General features: G+C 44.3%; 1 protein-coding gene across 1 annotated transcript in view; it reads left to right on the top strand.

Moving 5' to 3' along the window:
* fstl5 (follistatin-like 5) overlaps window positions 1-16,684 on the top strand; it is a 90,579-nt gene that overhangs the window by 47,214 nt on the left and 26,681 nt on the right. The window contains exons 6-7 of the mRNA XM_067247623.1: window positions 2,799-2,919; window positions 11,439-11,605. Of these exons, the coding sequence (XP_067103724.1) occupies window positions 2,799-2,919; window positions 11,439-11,605 (288 nt within the window). The remainder of the gene's footprint in view (window positions 1-2,798; window positions 2,920-11,438; window positions 11,606-16,684) is intronic.

The following is a 16,684-nucleotide window of genomic DNA, read 5'->3' as shown; positions in this document are numbered from 1 at the left end:
ATTTGAATAATTGAAAAGGTAAGCAAGTCTTCCTGGTTTAATAACCCTTCAACTGTTCTGATGCTGGCCACATACTCACACAGCCTAGGGCGAAACGATTAGTCCTGTCTGTCTCAGACAGAAGGGAGAGTCTGGGTTTGTATTGTTATGCATTTACAATTTAGAATCCCAGGATTCCCATTTGATCACTGCCAACAATCTTAATATTATTATACTGTATTCTCATATAATTTACATATTTTTACATAAGGGTGTTTTTAATGCTGTGGTATAAGGCAAAACCCGCGCACAGCCAGTGAAATACATAATAAAGGGAAAACTGTCTTACTTTTTTTAATATGCAAATAAAGGCTGCCCTTTTGGCACTGTTTGACACAATATTGCGGTAAAACTGCTGCATGGCTGACAATGATAGACGCCTTAACTATTTAAAGAGCCTCAGGGCTACAGCCAAACTCTGCCATGATTCTGTCTTCCCAGGTGGTTGAATGTCACAATCTGGTCAAACATTATTTAAAGGACAGATGGAGAAGTGAGTGTACGGTGTATCTGGGGCGTTCAAGCTCAGGCCTCTAGTCTCTCGGAAACATATGTGAATATTGACACTGGTTGGATAAATACAGTGCGTATACTTGCACACTCAAGAGTGTGGGGGTCAGATGGCTGAGCGGTTAAGGGGTCGGGCTATTAATCAGAAGGTTGTTGGTTCGATTCCCGGCCGTGCCAAATGACGTTGTTTCCTTGGGCAAGGCACTTCACCCTACTTGCCTCGGGGAGAATGTCCCTGTACTTACTGTAAGTCTCTCTTCACCCGTCATTCCAGGAGATCGTTCGAATTCAAAAACATTAATATTGGCACTAGTTTTTTTTTATCGTGCCCAGTGACGGCAGTCTTACAGCAGCATGTGGTGTTAACTGTGAGAGGGTTGTTGCAGTTGGCTGAAGGTGTAATGTCCTGTGGTGGAGGGAGGTGTTGACACAGACAACCGCTGCATTCTGAACACGCGTCACACCTGTTTGTCATGTTGCGCTTCGTTTAGTTCAAATGCTGTGTTCGTGTTATTGTGTGTTCGTGTGTATGGATGTTTGTGTCGTGTGTGTTCGTGTGTGTTTGTGTCTGGATGTAATTCTGTATGTGTTTGTGTGCCTGGGTAGTGTGTGTATGACTGAAGGTGAAGAGCTAAAAATGTATACGGGTTTTCCTTTGATGCTTGATGAAACAGTAAAAACACAGACCAGACTGGATTCTGACCTGGCTTGAAGATGACCCTGACTGCAGACCAGGACAGTGGGCGGGGCCACATCATAAAACATTTAAGAACCAGACTGTGGGCATGGAGGCGTAGGAGTCAGCTTGCCCTCTAACATTAGTAAACTGAAATCAAAGACCTCCCATTGGGCAAGTCAAAGTTAGGGATATATGTCAGAGTTGTAAAATATACTCTATGTAATTCATATTTTAGACCACTGTGGATAAACTGGGTGTGTGTACTGTGTAAATATAGCACAACACATCCATTAAACTGTATATATAGATTAGCTGACCTATAAGCCCCTTTACAGGGTCTATAAAGGGATTTACAAAGAGACATGAGGCTGACATGCAACGACGTGATGCCTCAAAACTAGTTTATACAGTATTGTTGTTGTTATTACTCTATAATTTTATATATTTGATAATTTTACATAAATTGACATACAATTTTTATAATTTTTTTATTAACTTCAAATCTTAAGTTAAGTTTTTAAAAACAAATATGCTGCTTTATGCATTATTGACAATGACAATTAATTGAATTTGTCCGGACACGAGGGAAACATTCATCATAGTTAGAAGCATGTTGAACTTCAGAAGCCTTTCCTCAGGAAATACTAGAGAAGAGGAACAAGACTTGGGCGATGATGCGCTAAGCTGTCTCGTCCAGTCAGACTGGCGACAGCTGACGTAGGAAGATGGATGGCCCAGCCATGCGTCCCTGCAGCTTGTTGTGACTTTATCATATTTCAAGTGGAATGGAACATTTAAAAAAGGCGTGTTCGGGTCTAAAGCGTCTGTAGTGGAGGGAAAGCGAATGCCGACATAATGCTTATGACCTATTACTTCCAACCGGGTCTGTTTTCTCAAACACCTCTGCTTTCAAAACAAACATCAGCATTGAGCTTTTCTCTACCAATGTATCTGTTGTGATTTATACATTTTTACATTTACATTTAGTCATTTTAGCAGACGCTCTTATCCAGAGGGACATTCCCCCGAGGCAAGTAGGGTGAAGTGCCTTGCCCAAGGACACAATGTAATTTGGCACGGCCGGGAATCGAACTAGCAACCTTCTGATTACTATCCCAATTCCCTAACCGCTCAGCCACCTGACACCCACTGTATACTTGAGTGAGTTCTATCCGGTGTTTGTCTTTCGCTAAAGAGAGGAGAGCCAGAGCCTGCCCTCTCTATGAATGAGAGGAACACAGAGCTGGCCTCTAAGGCTCACATGTCGCTTTCATTTCACATCTCCTGTTACTGAGAAAGGACCAGTTCCTTTGACAATACACACAACTTCAAAGGACAAATATAGTTTCATTTCAGCAGAAATGTTTCAGCTCAGCTCAGCTTCTGTGATGCCGTGAAACGTTTCAATTCTTCGTTTTGAAAATTTCGTTACAAAAGTGATGTTTTAATTAGTGTTTCGATATTAACTTTTAACTTTGTAGTTTTTAGAGGTACAGGAAAAAGGCTAACTGAACTGAATTGTCTGATTTATTCCAACTGAACATCACGGCTCTGTCATTGTTCCTTGCAGGTGATCAAGCAAGAAGGTCTGTCCAAGGGTGTCTCGGAGTGCACATTGTTTGACCTCCTCAAATACAACGACATCAACGGGGATGAGAGCCTGGCCAAGGATGAATTCTACAAAGCCTTCGGTAAGTGACAGAACCACCAGGTGAGAGGTGGGAATGTTCGATTTCACAACACAAGGCTTTCTGCAACATTCACTTCTGTCGGAATGGCTCGTTACATCCACGGCGTGTTCACGGCCGTGTAGCGTTGCACACACAGTTTGCTTTCCTCGTTACATTTACATTTATTCATTTAGCAGACGCTTTTATCCAAAGCGACTTCCAAGAGAGAGCTTTACAAAGTGCATAGGTCACTGATCATAACAACATGATAGCCAAAAAAATCGCGAGTAGCCAAAACATGAAACACACATTGTGAACAACCAAAGTAAGTGCCAAAGGGAAGAACCATAAGAGCATGTAGTTAAACAAGTTACAATTAAACAACATGAACCGCTATAAGTGCAAGTGTACCTGTGGAAAAAAGCAAGCAACAGTAATAAAAACAATATATCACAGCGAGAACAAAAATTTAAATCAGTTACCACTAACCACAAGAGCAACAAGTCTCTAAGCAAGAGTCATTGTGATCCTTGAGGAAACTAACATCGGGTCAAGCGAACCATTCCTAAGTACTGTTGTACTCCCGGAACAAGTCGTTCCAAACCAGTCTGCCTTGTAAACGACAATGAAACGTAAAGAGTGAACTGTCTGTGCCCTAATGAATACATATTTTTCGACAAACACAGCATGATCCAGTCAGATGCTATTATGAGAGTTGGCAGTTTCACAGCAGTGTCATTTATGTGTAACTTCACGCTTTCATGCTTCTACAACGTATGTTTATCCTCCCTTCCTGATGCCAGTAGAGGTTCTGTAATACAGTTTGTAGATCAAAGTACCATCATTAGACAACCTGCTGAAGACACGGAGCTCATTAGTCATATTTTCAGGTCAAATTGCATGCAGTACATGGCCATTGTAATACATCAGAAAACAGTCCATTGTGAGCTGTACTGGATGTAAATTGATATTTTCCTGTGGCTGCCTGCAGAGATCACTGGTGAAGCCGAAGCCAAGGCTTTCATGTGGGATCAGAAGGTGCAGGATTCCTGTTTCCATCTGAAACCATAGCCTTATGGAGTCCATAAAAGTAAATGGTGTCTAATTTAAGTTTAGATTATGCTTGAAATTAGTGTCTCTGGGAATGGTGAGTCACTTGTACTTTGATGTGCTAGTTCTGTGAGTGTTAAAACTGCACTGACTAGTTCAAGCACGACAGCTGCTGCCTTAATGTGTGTACGTTACAATGAGAAAAGACATTAAACAAATATTGGAAGAGCTTAACAATCAAATCTCCTAGTCCTCGTTTTGACATACGGATGACAGGTACCTCCTCTGATCTAAGTCGCGTTAACACATTCATGTGATTGTCTCACCTTCCTCTCCTTCCCGATTCATACCACTCTGACATTTCCATCTCGCTCAATATGCTGTGACATTTCACTGGGTTGACACTTCCGCGGGGAAACCGAATCCGTAATGAACCGCCATTGTGAAATCAGGCGCTCATCAGCTCTCTGTACGTAATGCATTTCTAGGACCGACAAGAAGATACAAAAGCAGCACGTTGCTCCAGTCTGCCATTCTGCTCGTCTGGCTCGTGTGTGGGTGCAGGCCTTCAGGCGAATCACGTACAGAAAGGAAGGCGGCGGAAGGGAAGAAAGCGAGTCTCCTTGAAGAGTTGGGATGCAGTCGCTGCAACTGCTCACTTTCTCAGTGTTCCCAGAAGCTCCTACAGGCAGAACTTCTTACAAAGGAAACGCCATGGTTTTACACGACAGAGCCCACTCTCTCTGTGGAGGAGTGTGGCTCTTAACGCATCTACTTCATGTATGTTGTCTCTCTCTCTCTCTCTCTCTCTCTCTCTCTCTCTCTCTCTCTCTCTGTCTGTCTGTCATCTTTCTCTCTCTCTTTTATCTTCTCTTCTCTCCTCTGTGCCACTGGTATTGGTACTTTTGGTTTGTAGTGTGAGCTTGAGATACAGTGTTTAATTACATTTTAAGTTCTTAAACTTATATTGATTTCTGCGTTACTGAGGGTCCATATGAGGACTGGTGAATTCTGTTCTCCTGGTCTGCAGTGTGTTGCAGTGTTCAGCCTCTTTACAAGATTTTTGTCACCAGCCTCCTTTCTTAACACTGACAGAATTGTGAATTTTTTTTTTTTAATTAATTCTTCTCATCTGAAGGTAGATCTGTTAAGGACAGTCATGTTACTCTGCTGGAGATAAATTGAACAGTGAATGCCATTTAAAGTCACAAACATCAGGCATCTGTCTGCATTCCACTGGAAACGTGGCCAAAACTATTACAAATATCCAGTATTTATCCTCCCAAAACACCAACAAATGATTTTAATTTATCAATATTATAAAAATACATACTATCAAAGACAATAGAGAAATGGAGTGTGTATTGAGCTGGATATCATGTTTGTAATGTGATGTAAGAATTTGAGCTTAGCAAGCAAATTCCTCGAGTCAGTACATTTCGGATTACAGTGTTATGGATAAAAGCTGGAGAAGCAGAACTAGTTTCCCAGTGACTCTGCACCTGTCTGGTGCAGTAGGTGTGCCTGGTTTGCTAATAAGCCCTTGCAAACTGTACCTTTTGTGGAACATTCAAAGCACAGCAATGCCGTTAGTCACTGTTAAAGATAAGACTTTAATGTCTATGCATTATTCATTTCTCCTTCGCGTACACAGAAGAGAAAATCAATTTGCCTCAACTAGCAGTAAGGAAAACGTGTCGGAGTGGCAGCTTTTAATTAGATGATGTTACTGATATGAGTGACGTCTGCCACAACAGAGATAGCCCATGTATTGTCATCCACACACAGTTCTATAAATGACTGCGCAGAGCATCAAGAGAGAAAGATAAGCCATTGTCAGTCTCAAGGAAAGTCTCTGGAAATCTTGGTGTGAGAACTCAAAACAGGCAGGTGGTATATCTGATTGCAACGCTTTTTATCAAACTAACATTTCAAGCGTGGTGTCCGGTACATGGCTGGGGTTTCTGTGTGTGTTTCTGTGTGTGTTTCTGTGTGTGTTTCTGTGTGTGTTTCTGTGTGTGTTTCTGTGTGTGTTTCTGTGTGTGTTTCTGTGTGTGTTTCTGTGTGTGTTTCTGTGTGTGTTTCTGTGTGTGTTTCTGAGTAGATGACAAAGGTGCTGGAGGTGTTCGGTTACCTCGGTATCGACGCAGACCTACGTGGGGCCGGCAGGCCTTGGTCCAACGAAACAAGCGAGTGGTATTGTGAGCATGTGTGGAGCTCGGGAATTGCAGGAATCTAAAAGGTGGTGTCGAGGGGTGGGGGGGGGGGGGGGGGGGGGGAGGGGAGGGGGGGGAGTCTGGTTGTGATTCCACAACATCCTGAGCTTATCGCCTTTTTACAATGGGCTCTAACTGCATTGTCGTCACCGAGCAGAAACGCTCTGTCTTTGGGTCCTGCTTGGTATAATAAGATCTTCCACTCCGTCTCTTAACTGACGCCCTCTGCAGATGACTAATCCTTGTATCAGCAGTACATTTGCAGATGTGGAAAATGAGTTGACTTAAACTCTGCTCTCTCCATGGATCATAATTAGATGTCTGAAGGCATGAGCCCAGACTCGTGTCCTTCAGGGCACACTGGCTTCTTCTAGGGGCTCTGCCTCTATTAAGGGAAAGTTTGGCGTTCTCCATCTCTCTAGACGTGATGACAATTAATGGATACTCACAAGCTCCCACTGTGCATTCAGCTCACAGGCTTCAAGGGAAGCTGCTAAATTGGATTCATAACACACAGCTTATTTTGAGAGTTTCCAGAGCATTTCTGGAGAATGTGTTATAAACATTTACAAGTTTTTTCCCCCCCGAAATGTTTTCCTTATTCTTTTTAGTCAGCGAGACTCCTCAATATCACATGGAGGTACTGTTGCGGAGACAATGGCCAATTTGAGCTTAACAATACCCAAGGGGATATTTTTCTCCTTTTCTCTCTTAAACCCATGGCCAATTGTATCTCTTGACTTGGAACTAATTCTAACAGAAAGCTGCTGCTGTTTGGATGAACCATTTGGTTTCAAGGAGGTTATTTCTTTTCTCCATTATCATATCAAGCATATTCTTGGGTTAACCAAGGCTATGAAATTTAGCATACATTCCCAATGGAAACCTCTAAGATGTTAACACTAACAACTTGCTACAACGGTAGTTTTAGCTTGTCATCTGAGAGATTTAGTTGATTAGTAAGAAGATTTGTACTTTTACTTCATGTTTTTAGTACTTTGATCAATAAAGTCGTTTGTTGAAGTCATATGTACTTAAAAGTGAGCGTTATTTCAGAACAATCTGAAAGTTTTAACATTTACAGTAATTATTAATAATAATAATTTGTTATTATTATAACAAATTATATAAATCTACAGGTATTCGACTGAGACCAACAATTTAATCTTAATTTCCAATCAGTGTTCTCTGAGAGGCAAGTGTTTCCAAGTAAACTGCCGACTGTAGTCTCTACCTCTTGTTGTGTGTGACGTGCTCAAGACGACAAAGAAGAAGGTTCACCACAATTCAGTAACGTTGTGCTTTGCTTGTTATAATACTGTATTAATAACAAGCCTTTTCTTGTGAAATCAGAATCCCTTCGCTAGCGTCTCCATGGACATTCCGACTGTGTTCTAAATGTGGTTCCAGTCCTTCACGACGGTGTTCCTGTATGTCAGCACGTCTCAATCAACCAGGCCCTCAACAGCCCACACTGAGAAAAACGCCTACACGCCGATCAGTATTACTCACAGTTGCGGTAGCCCCATGATAAGGAATAGACCTCACTCGAAAACAAAATTGACTTCAATAAAATAAAAAAATAAAGCAATGCAGTACGATATGAACAGCAGTGGGCCCCCGGAAGAGGTTGTTCAAGGAAAAATCAAGGAAGTAAAGAAAAATTAGGCGTAGTTTGATTCCATTTCTTCTCATGTTGTGGGGAGATGCGCTTTGATAAACTGTAACACGTCGAAGAGGAATTTTCACACTGGCTTCTTCTCATAAAAGTACTTGTGATAAAATGAGTCCAATTGGGAGTGTTTGGCCATGTTGCATACCAAAGTAGGATTGTCCCACTAGACGTCTCTGACAGCTGCTATGGAAACCAAGATCCAGCTGATTAGCCACAGGTAAAACAGCGAAACCTTTAGCTAAACTCCTACAGGCATCGTTCACTTAGAAAACCTTGATGACGAGATTTCCCCCCCACACAGTTTCTTTTCTGTTCTGTCGCTTTTGGAAGCTAATGTGATTATTGGAGGTGTTGGGTATGGTTTTCTGGCAGGCATTATGGATGGAGAGGCAGGTAAGTCAGTCCATTTACTGCACCACTGTGCAGTAGTTCTGCTAACTGCAGATGGATGAACAGAGGTATTTGAATCATGAATGGAAACACATACTTACATACTGTGATGCAGTTTATTTATTGTTTAGTAATAATAAAAGAGAATGTGGGAAGTGAATTGCGGCTAAAGCAAAGCAATCTCTCTCCCTCTATCTCTGTCCCCCTCCATCTCTCTCCCTCTATCTCTCTCCCCCTCTCTCCCTCCATCTCTCCTCCCTCTATCTCCCTCTCTCTCCTTTATCATTGCTGTGTCCTGCAGGCACAAGCTATTTTTCCTGACAAACACGTTCCTTACAGTGTCAAAGGTGATTTACCTCTGGTAGTGGCACAGAGCAACATCCCATTATGGGACGCATCCAGAGAAAGGCAGAATCCCAGACCTTAGCGTTAATCACTAATTACAGTCTGGAAGCTGAAGGTTGGACCCTCCCACAGGGAGGTGCTCTGCCGCTACCAAACCAGACAGGAAATAGATGGAAGCCAGAAGCACTTCCTGTTTTGATAAATCAGCAACTGAAGAGGTGGGACGAAGTGTCAAGACTGTGGAAAGAGCCCAACCTTGGTGGAAGAAATTGTCATTCTTCCAGCGTGCAGGGTCGTTCATTTCCAGAAGCCGTCGTCGAGAGACTGGCAGTTTTTTCTTCTTCTTTAACGCACCCCCATAAGTTCACATTTCAGTCCCCCTCAGAGATTGCCGGCGAAAGAGTTTGTCGCTCCGAGGCACATTCCAGAACCATTAAGATACAAGGGAGTATAATTGAACGGTTAGGGTGGGTGTTACTGGGGGATATGGTGTTGGAACATCCTTCTCCATCGGCCTAGCTGCAAAGCTGAGCCGTGCATTGAAACATGCGTTCTGTTAGCAGGTCGGGAGCAAAGAGGATCTTAATAGAGCTCCGGGAGTGGATGGCGGAGGGGGGCAGATGAAAGTGAAGAAGAACAGACGTGTTAATGAAACGTCAGGGGGGGAAAGTCGTGCTGTTTCTCCAGAGGATAGCCACCCACCCGCCCAGCAAACCGCTAGAAAACTCTTGACAGTGTGCAGGGTTTTGTTTTGTGCTAACTGAATGGTACGGGTGTTTACATGAGGGAACACGGCAGCATTTCGCCAGAGGTGGAACGAGGATGTGAGAGAGGATGCGTGTGGGAGGTTGCACTGTGAGCAAATGTATTTGACATGGAAATGTTTCCTGTTTGATAGCGGTTAGTGGGCAGTTGGGATTGTTTTCCAATTTCACCCAGTATTGCCATAGTCTTGAGTTATTGTTCAAATCTTAATGTTGCTCAAGGGATTCATTGCAATAAACGGCCGTGACTGTACCTCAGACTGAGGTGTAGTTGCGCTAATTGTTCTCTAAATATTTATGTTACCCTGGCCCTCATTTTTCATTTTGCACCTTTGCTAGACAGGTAACAGATGTAGATTTACAGATTTATTCAAAGTGGTAACCTGAGTAACTTGACTGCCATGACCATCAACCCTAACCTAATAAGAAGTTACTTGGGTTAATAAGAGGAGAAACTGCACACAGGCTTTCTCTGTGTGCCGTTCCAACAAAGAGACTTCCTTTCACTTTCTCAAAATCAATAGTAATCATTATCAACATTGTGGGAACAGCCATGTATTCGTTGGCTAATTCAGCTGTCGGAAGACTCCATTACAAAGAACTGTTGTTGTTGAGAGAGAAATGATGTTCCACTTCTTGTTGTTTGTGTAAATGAAAAGGCCAGCCTTCAAGGCCTTGTTTCATCCAGAACATCTTTCACTGTGTGATATGTAGAGTTCCAACAGTGAGGTTTACACATGACCAACAAGGTGATGGTTGTAATACTGTGTGTATGTGAGGGGGAAGAGGAGGGGAGGGGGGGGGGGTTGTCAGAGAGCCACACTACATTGATCAAGCTCCAGTAGGTCTTCTCTGTTCAATGCTGGAATAAGCAGCAATCAGATGCAAAACTATGATGATATTTAATAACCAAGTTGTTGCGAGTTAATACGAATGCTCCTGAAGCTACCAACTAATAACTGAAGGTCTTCTCCTCCTGCACAGCAGCTCTGCTGAGCATACACTGTTTGCCAGAACAGGCCATCCATTAGGTTTTGTATTTCACGCCCTCAGGAGCAGAACAAATTGAGTCACTATTTCCTTTGCATCGTCGCTCATTATCCCAATGGAAAAATTAAAAAGCGTGCTCACAAAAGTCCAGTTATGTAACAAAATAGAAAACGGGTTGAGTAAAGCCATTGTGTTCATTGTCTCATTGAATAATTGGACAAATTATACTCATTTAGCTTAATGTGCTGACCGCACACTCACAAAACAGCTTTCTGTTTGGTTAGACTTGTCTTTGCTGAGCTATAAATAGGTTTTCTATAGAGCACTTGGTTAGTACTTTGTAATGCTGTGTGTGGAGGGTCTGCAACAGTGTCTTCGTGGTATGTTTTATTCCGAAACTATTTTTTTGTAAACATTACATAAATTGTGGTTTTATTTGATGTTGAATAAAACACCCACTCTCTTTATATTTGTGTTGAATTGATTGAATCAAACAAGGTAGGTATAAGTCTTTAGAGAAGTTGGCTCGGCATTAATAAATTGTTCGTTACCATGCATGCATCTTCAGTCAGTGTGTTTAAATAACACCAGTTACAGTTGTGTTCAAACTACATTTACATTAAATGTATGAATTTAGCAGACGCTAGATACTATATGTGGAGCCTTTGTGTAATTCTCTAAGCATATGTTTCCATAAAACATGTGAATTGTTGTTGTGCCTGTGCAAGCATGTCTAAATGAACCACTTTGTGTTTATTTGGCTTGATTAAATTAAAGATGCAGGTAAACACGCTTTATTGCAATTATTCTGCCTCTTTGGCCCTCACGTGTCTCCTATATTCCGTCAAACTGACAAGCCTGATTATTAAACATGTGTAAAGTGTCCACAGTCAGCATTACGCACACACACACACACAGACATGTGCACACACGCACACATATACACACACCCGCACATCCACACACACACACAGACATGTGCACACACGCACAAATATACACACATGCGCACATCCACACACACACACACACTCTGAATCCCAGCAGCTCACACACAGTCGCAGTGTGAGGAGCAGGTGGTCTCATCATGTTGTGTGTTTCTGTCGGCAGAAGTGTTCCAGCTTCGCCTCCCCGACGACCAGAGGCTGAGCGTCACCACGGTAACCGTTGGCCAGAGTGCCGTCTTGACCTGTGCAATCACCGGGGAGCACAGACCTCCGATAATGTGGAAGCGCAACGATCAGGTCCTCAACACCTTGGATCTGGAGGATATCAACGTAAGATTGTCTGATTCACTGTCTGTTGAACACCTCTGTGTCTCTGTCTAGCTTTCTGTCTCTCTTTCCATCTTTATCTCTCTCATTCTACTTCATGTCTTAGTCAGACTGACTGTGTCATTTATCAAAGTGCAGTGCACAGCTGCTTGGATCTAGGATATGCAGAGCTAGTAACAATATTACTTTGGGTTAAGAGTTACTTCCGATAAATCGTTTTGCTTTCCAGGACGGCGTTATTTGGATCTTCAGTCCAATGTTATTTGTACAGCCCTTTAATTTTGTTTACAAGCCATGTCACACAGAGATTCACAGATGGTCCACAGTCACCTGGGAGGTCACTTCCCCTCCAGAGTGAAGGGAAGGAGTACCGAGCATTGTACTCCAAGCCTGGGTACAGCCTGGGGGGATGGATAGAGAGCGACGGATAAGCACTCACAGCATCCCCGCTTCCTATTGTCCTTTCCCTGCTCAGATTATCAACCCGACTGGAAGGCTTTCTCCTCGTAGCTCTAACAAAGAGGGGAGGAGCAGTGATTTGGAAGGACATTGTAGGTTTATCCGTGATCCACACAGGCAGGGTGTTCCTCCTGTTTGCTCCGCCGGGGTCTGTTGTGAAGGACGATGTCCACAGACGGAGACAAGCAGAGGAACAGGAGGAGGAAGATGTAGGGGCGAGCATCATCCTGCTGTGGGCTTAGCAGCTACTGCTCACTGCGTGTGTGTGTGTGTGTCTAAGTGGGTGTGTCTGAGTGTGTGTGTGTGTGTGTGTGTGTGTGTCTAAGTGGGTGTGTCTGAGTACGTGTGTGTGTGTGTGTGTGTGTCTAAGTGTGTGTGTCTGAGTGTGTGTGTGTGTGTGCACATATCTTTAATAGCCTCATACAACCGGCATGTCACTTTCATCATCTTCAAAGCCAGGACACTGAGACAGGATGGTAGAGGAGGATATATGGAGGGGTGAGGGGGGTTGAGGGGTGAGGAGAAGGAGAGAGTGGTGGTGGGGTGAGTCAAGGGAGGGGGTGAGGAGGAGGGGGGAGATACTGGGGTGGGGAGAGAGTGGTGAGGGGTGAGGAGGGGGGGGTGAGGAAGAGGGGGGAGATACTGGGGTGGGGAGAGAGTGGTGAGGGGTGAGAAGGGGGGGGTGAGGAGGAGGGGGGAGATACTGGGGTGGGGAGAGAGTGGTGAGGGGTGAGGAGGGGGGGTGAGGAGGAGGGGGGAGATACTGGGGTGGGGAGAGAGTGGTGAGGGGTGAGGAGGGGGGGTGAGGAGGAGGGGGGAGATACTGGGGTGGGGAGAGAGTGGTGAGGGGTGAGGAGGGGGGGTGAGGAGGAGGGGGGAGATACTGGGGTGGGGAGAGAGTGGTGAGGGGTGAGGAGGGGGGGTGAGGAGGAGGGGGGAGATACTGGGGTGGGGAGAGAGTGGTGAGGGGTGAGGAGGGGGGGTGAGGAGGAGGGGGGAGATACTGGGGTGGGGAGAGAGTGGTGAGGAGGGGGGGTGAGGAGGAGGGGGGAGATACTGGGGTGGGGAGAGAGTGGTGAGGGGTGAGGAGGGACGGTTAACACGGGTGAGGGTGGTGTCAGAGAGGCTCTGTCATGACCAAGCGAACCATGCCTGAGTGCATAATTGAGTCAACACTGTCACTGTAGATAAAGGGGACCTAGCGAAGCCACTAATGTGACATTAAATGTTGATGACCCTTAAAACCTCACGAGGAGGGTGCAGCTGTCGGCAGTCAGCCCCTCCGCTACCACCCAGGACCTAGCCTCTCTCCCTCTCCCTCTCTCTGAGGTGGTGTTGCATGATCGCCATTTACATAAAGATGAGGAATCTTATTTATTTATTTTTTGGGCCCAGTTGCATCCCTCGTGGTATGTGATGGTTTGAATGTAAAAGCAGGAGAGCTGTCTTCTCCCTGTTCCATCTGCAGGAATTAACTGTCTAATGGGTGGCAAAGCTCAGACGTGAATGCTAGCCCACTTGTCTGTCAACTTGGATTACCTGGAGCAGGAGTGTGATATTACCATTGGATGAAGAAGTGTTGTCAAGGCCTTGCAGGGTCAAACCAGGCTCTCTTTGATTCGATCGGATGCTTTTGTGTACGAGGCTTGGTGTTGTTCAAAGACGGTTTTAGTTCACGCTTTCTGTTGTGGAGTTCCAGGGTTTGAAGAAGCCCCCTGTCATCTTTTGTTATCACCTCAAGACATCTTCTGTTCTTCAACCTAGAGGGTGGTCTTTATGTGTTTCTCGAAGTGGAAAAATAAGATATTACCCAACAGAGTTGGGATTGTAGAAGGTATATTTTAATATGACCTTTGTTCAAATGTATTCCACTTTCAGACATAAACAAACATGTAATGTGTGTGCGACTAATGACCGAGTATTTCTGCTTCATCTGGTTTTTCCTAAAATAGCAACATGGGAATGCTCCACAACTGCATTTCAGAGAGTTCCCTTTCAAAACATCTTAAAGCTGTGATTCGAAGGCGACCTGTAAGCATGCTGGAAAGACTTGACCTTTATTTTGCTGTGAGCTTTTCTGCACCGTGACCTCGACCGCTGTTCCTGGGTCTGTGTATGTCATCTCTGATTCCATGTCGTCGTCTAATGAAGCCCCAGTCTTTGACCTTCAGCTCAGTGGACATGATCACCACAGATGGTGCTCTGAGGATCCTCCTGGAGGACAACAGGAGATGGAGGCTAATTTTCAGCCACTTGTGACTGAATATACTAATGTTGCGTGGGGGGGCCGAGGTTTATATATTTAAAAAAAAAATTTCTTAAAATTTAAATATTAAAAATATTTTCATTTTCATTTTACTTTATAACTCTAACTAGACCTTGCAGAGAAATGCTAATGGAACAAAATCAACGGGATCCAAACACCAGCTTAGCCCAGATTATTTTATGCACTCAATCCGTCATGGGAGAACGCCCATGTGGTTTGTCACAGTGTACTCTGTGGATTTAGACACACCTGGTGTCTCCGAACTCCACTGCGAATTACCATGAACTCTATTTTCTACAAAGTTTCTTGGTTATGACTTCCAGCCTTAATTAGAATTACCCAACAGTAAATATGCAGTCGACTGTATATCTCCATCCCGTTTTAAAAGCTATAAAAAATAAAAATAAACGTTTCTGTCAACAGACAGACTCGTTGAATGCCGCATTAATCCCATCGGTGTGCCTGTATTATGGAGTTCAATAGAACCGGTCTCCATTTTGACAAAGCAGCTTACTATAAATCCACGGCCATCACTGTTGCCGTGTGTTGCGTCATCCTCGCCGGGACTCTCCTGTGGACAAAATGTGATAAATACGCTGGGCTGGGGAAGGTTTGTAAAACGACTTCCTGTGAGGAGGGACTCTGAGTCAGTCTGCTGCAGAATCTCAACACCTCTAACCTCTGGAATATCCCAGTTAGGGAAAGACGTTTTCACCAGGCTCACTGGTGTCCTTCCTCATCCAGTGACCCTTATCTAGGGACGTCCATCATCCACCGAGAGTAGTGACTCACAGCATATGGACAGGAGGTGATTTGGAGTTTAGGGGATGTGTTTTTATTTAACACTGCCTTTGAAAATGCTATGCATCACGTACAGTATGTGAGAACATGTGACTGTTGGGTGTGTGGTCCATCATGAGCAACACAGGCTCCAGGCTTCTACAGATCTGTGTCGACTTTGAACTGAACTAATGTGCCATATCTTCCTTTGACTTAAACCGTGACTAAAACCAGCAATTCTTACATATCTAATAGCCATGTATTCACATTGTGCTTTCTCCCCCACCACCAAAACAAAACACAGATCCCAACCCAGGTAGGTTTCGCAGAACAGACACCAACAACCGAATATAACGTCAAACTGTTTTATCATTCACGAAGGGCCTTGAAGCTAATGAGTCCTTGTGGTTTACTGGCTAACAGAATTCCCCCAGAAGATCACCTGGCATACCTGCTGTGGTTTAGGATCCTAGCAAGCTGGCTCCCTCCTGAGTCTTTGTGGAGGTTAACCAGTTTGATGGGCTTAAACAGGCACCTGGCACGTCTTATGAGGCTGGCCTAGATGTGAATATCCCTCAGGCTGTGCTGTCACACTACCCTGCCCCCTCCCTGTCTGAGGGGAGGTGAGGGAGCGGGGTGACTCGGCAGAGCAGAGGGGTGAGGGGAGGGTGAGGGGGAGGTTGCCGGGGTGATAGCTTCTAGTACCTGCCGTTCCACTCCTCAGACTTTCATTTTTCTCACCATTCATTTTTCATTTAAAAAGGTGACACAATATGCTCTCAGCCGAAGGGCCAAAACGCACCATCAATCCCCCTCATACGGTGCAGGTCTGTTGCCCCTGCATGGCCCCCTTGCCACCCCCCCCCCTGCCACCCTCCTGCTCTGCTATATATCAGAGCCCTGGACGGTAGTAGAGAGAGTAAACCTCCAAACAGGGAAGACCAGCTTCGTAGCTGTCTGAAGGGAAGCCAAGAGATGGTAACCAAACCTAGTAAAGGAACTGACCTTCATTTGCCTTTCAGGGATTACGATAATAAACACCTAAGAGATTTACAATCTCTCACTGTGTGCCTTGATTTGAAGCTCTCTAATCAAATTAGACTAAAATCAAATGGGGGAAAATATTCCCGGGAGACAGTAACAAATTGAGAGTGGGAATGTGAGGTTCCCTCCTAATGAGGAGAATAGACACTCAAGACTGAACAATTTTCTTGGCATCGACTCATTAGCTTCTTGGACTCTCACCAATGTTATTGCTGCACTTTTTGGTATTTTCTTACTCAGCACGTTCTTGTGGTCACCATCATGACACAGCATTTATTAGCATTTCATCAGACGTTCCTCACAATCTCATACCACGGACTGGCTTTTGCCTGTGATCTTACAAGGCTATTTCCCATCGTGTCTGCAGCTGATGTGTTTCTGTGGCATGCACGTTTTAAGAGACTAACGTCTGTCATTTTGTTATTTTCAGTGGCGATATTTTCAAACAAACTGTATGCAGTACTGTATGCTTTCTCATGCTTCGTTTGGGAATACTGCTCAGACATTTGTGAATATGAGCCTTGATAATAAGA

The sequence above is a fragment of the Osmerus mordax genome, chromosome 12, assembly GCF_038355195.1.
Source record: "Osmerus mordax isolate fOsmMor3 chromosome 12, fOsmMor3.pri, whole genome shotgun sequence".
NCBI lineage: Eukaryota > Metazoa > Chordata > Actinopteri > Osmeriformes > Osmeridae > Osmerus > Osmerus mordax.
The sequence above is the reverse complement of the archived record's forward strand: the minus strand, read 5'-3'. Positions and strand labels throughout refer to the sequence as shown.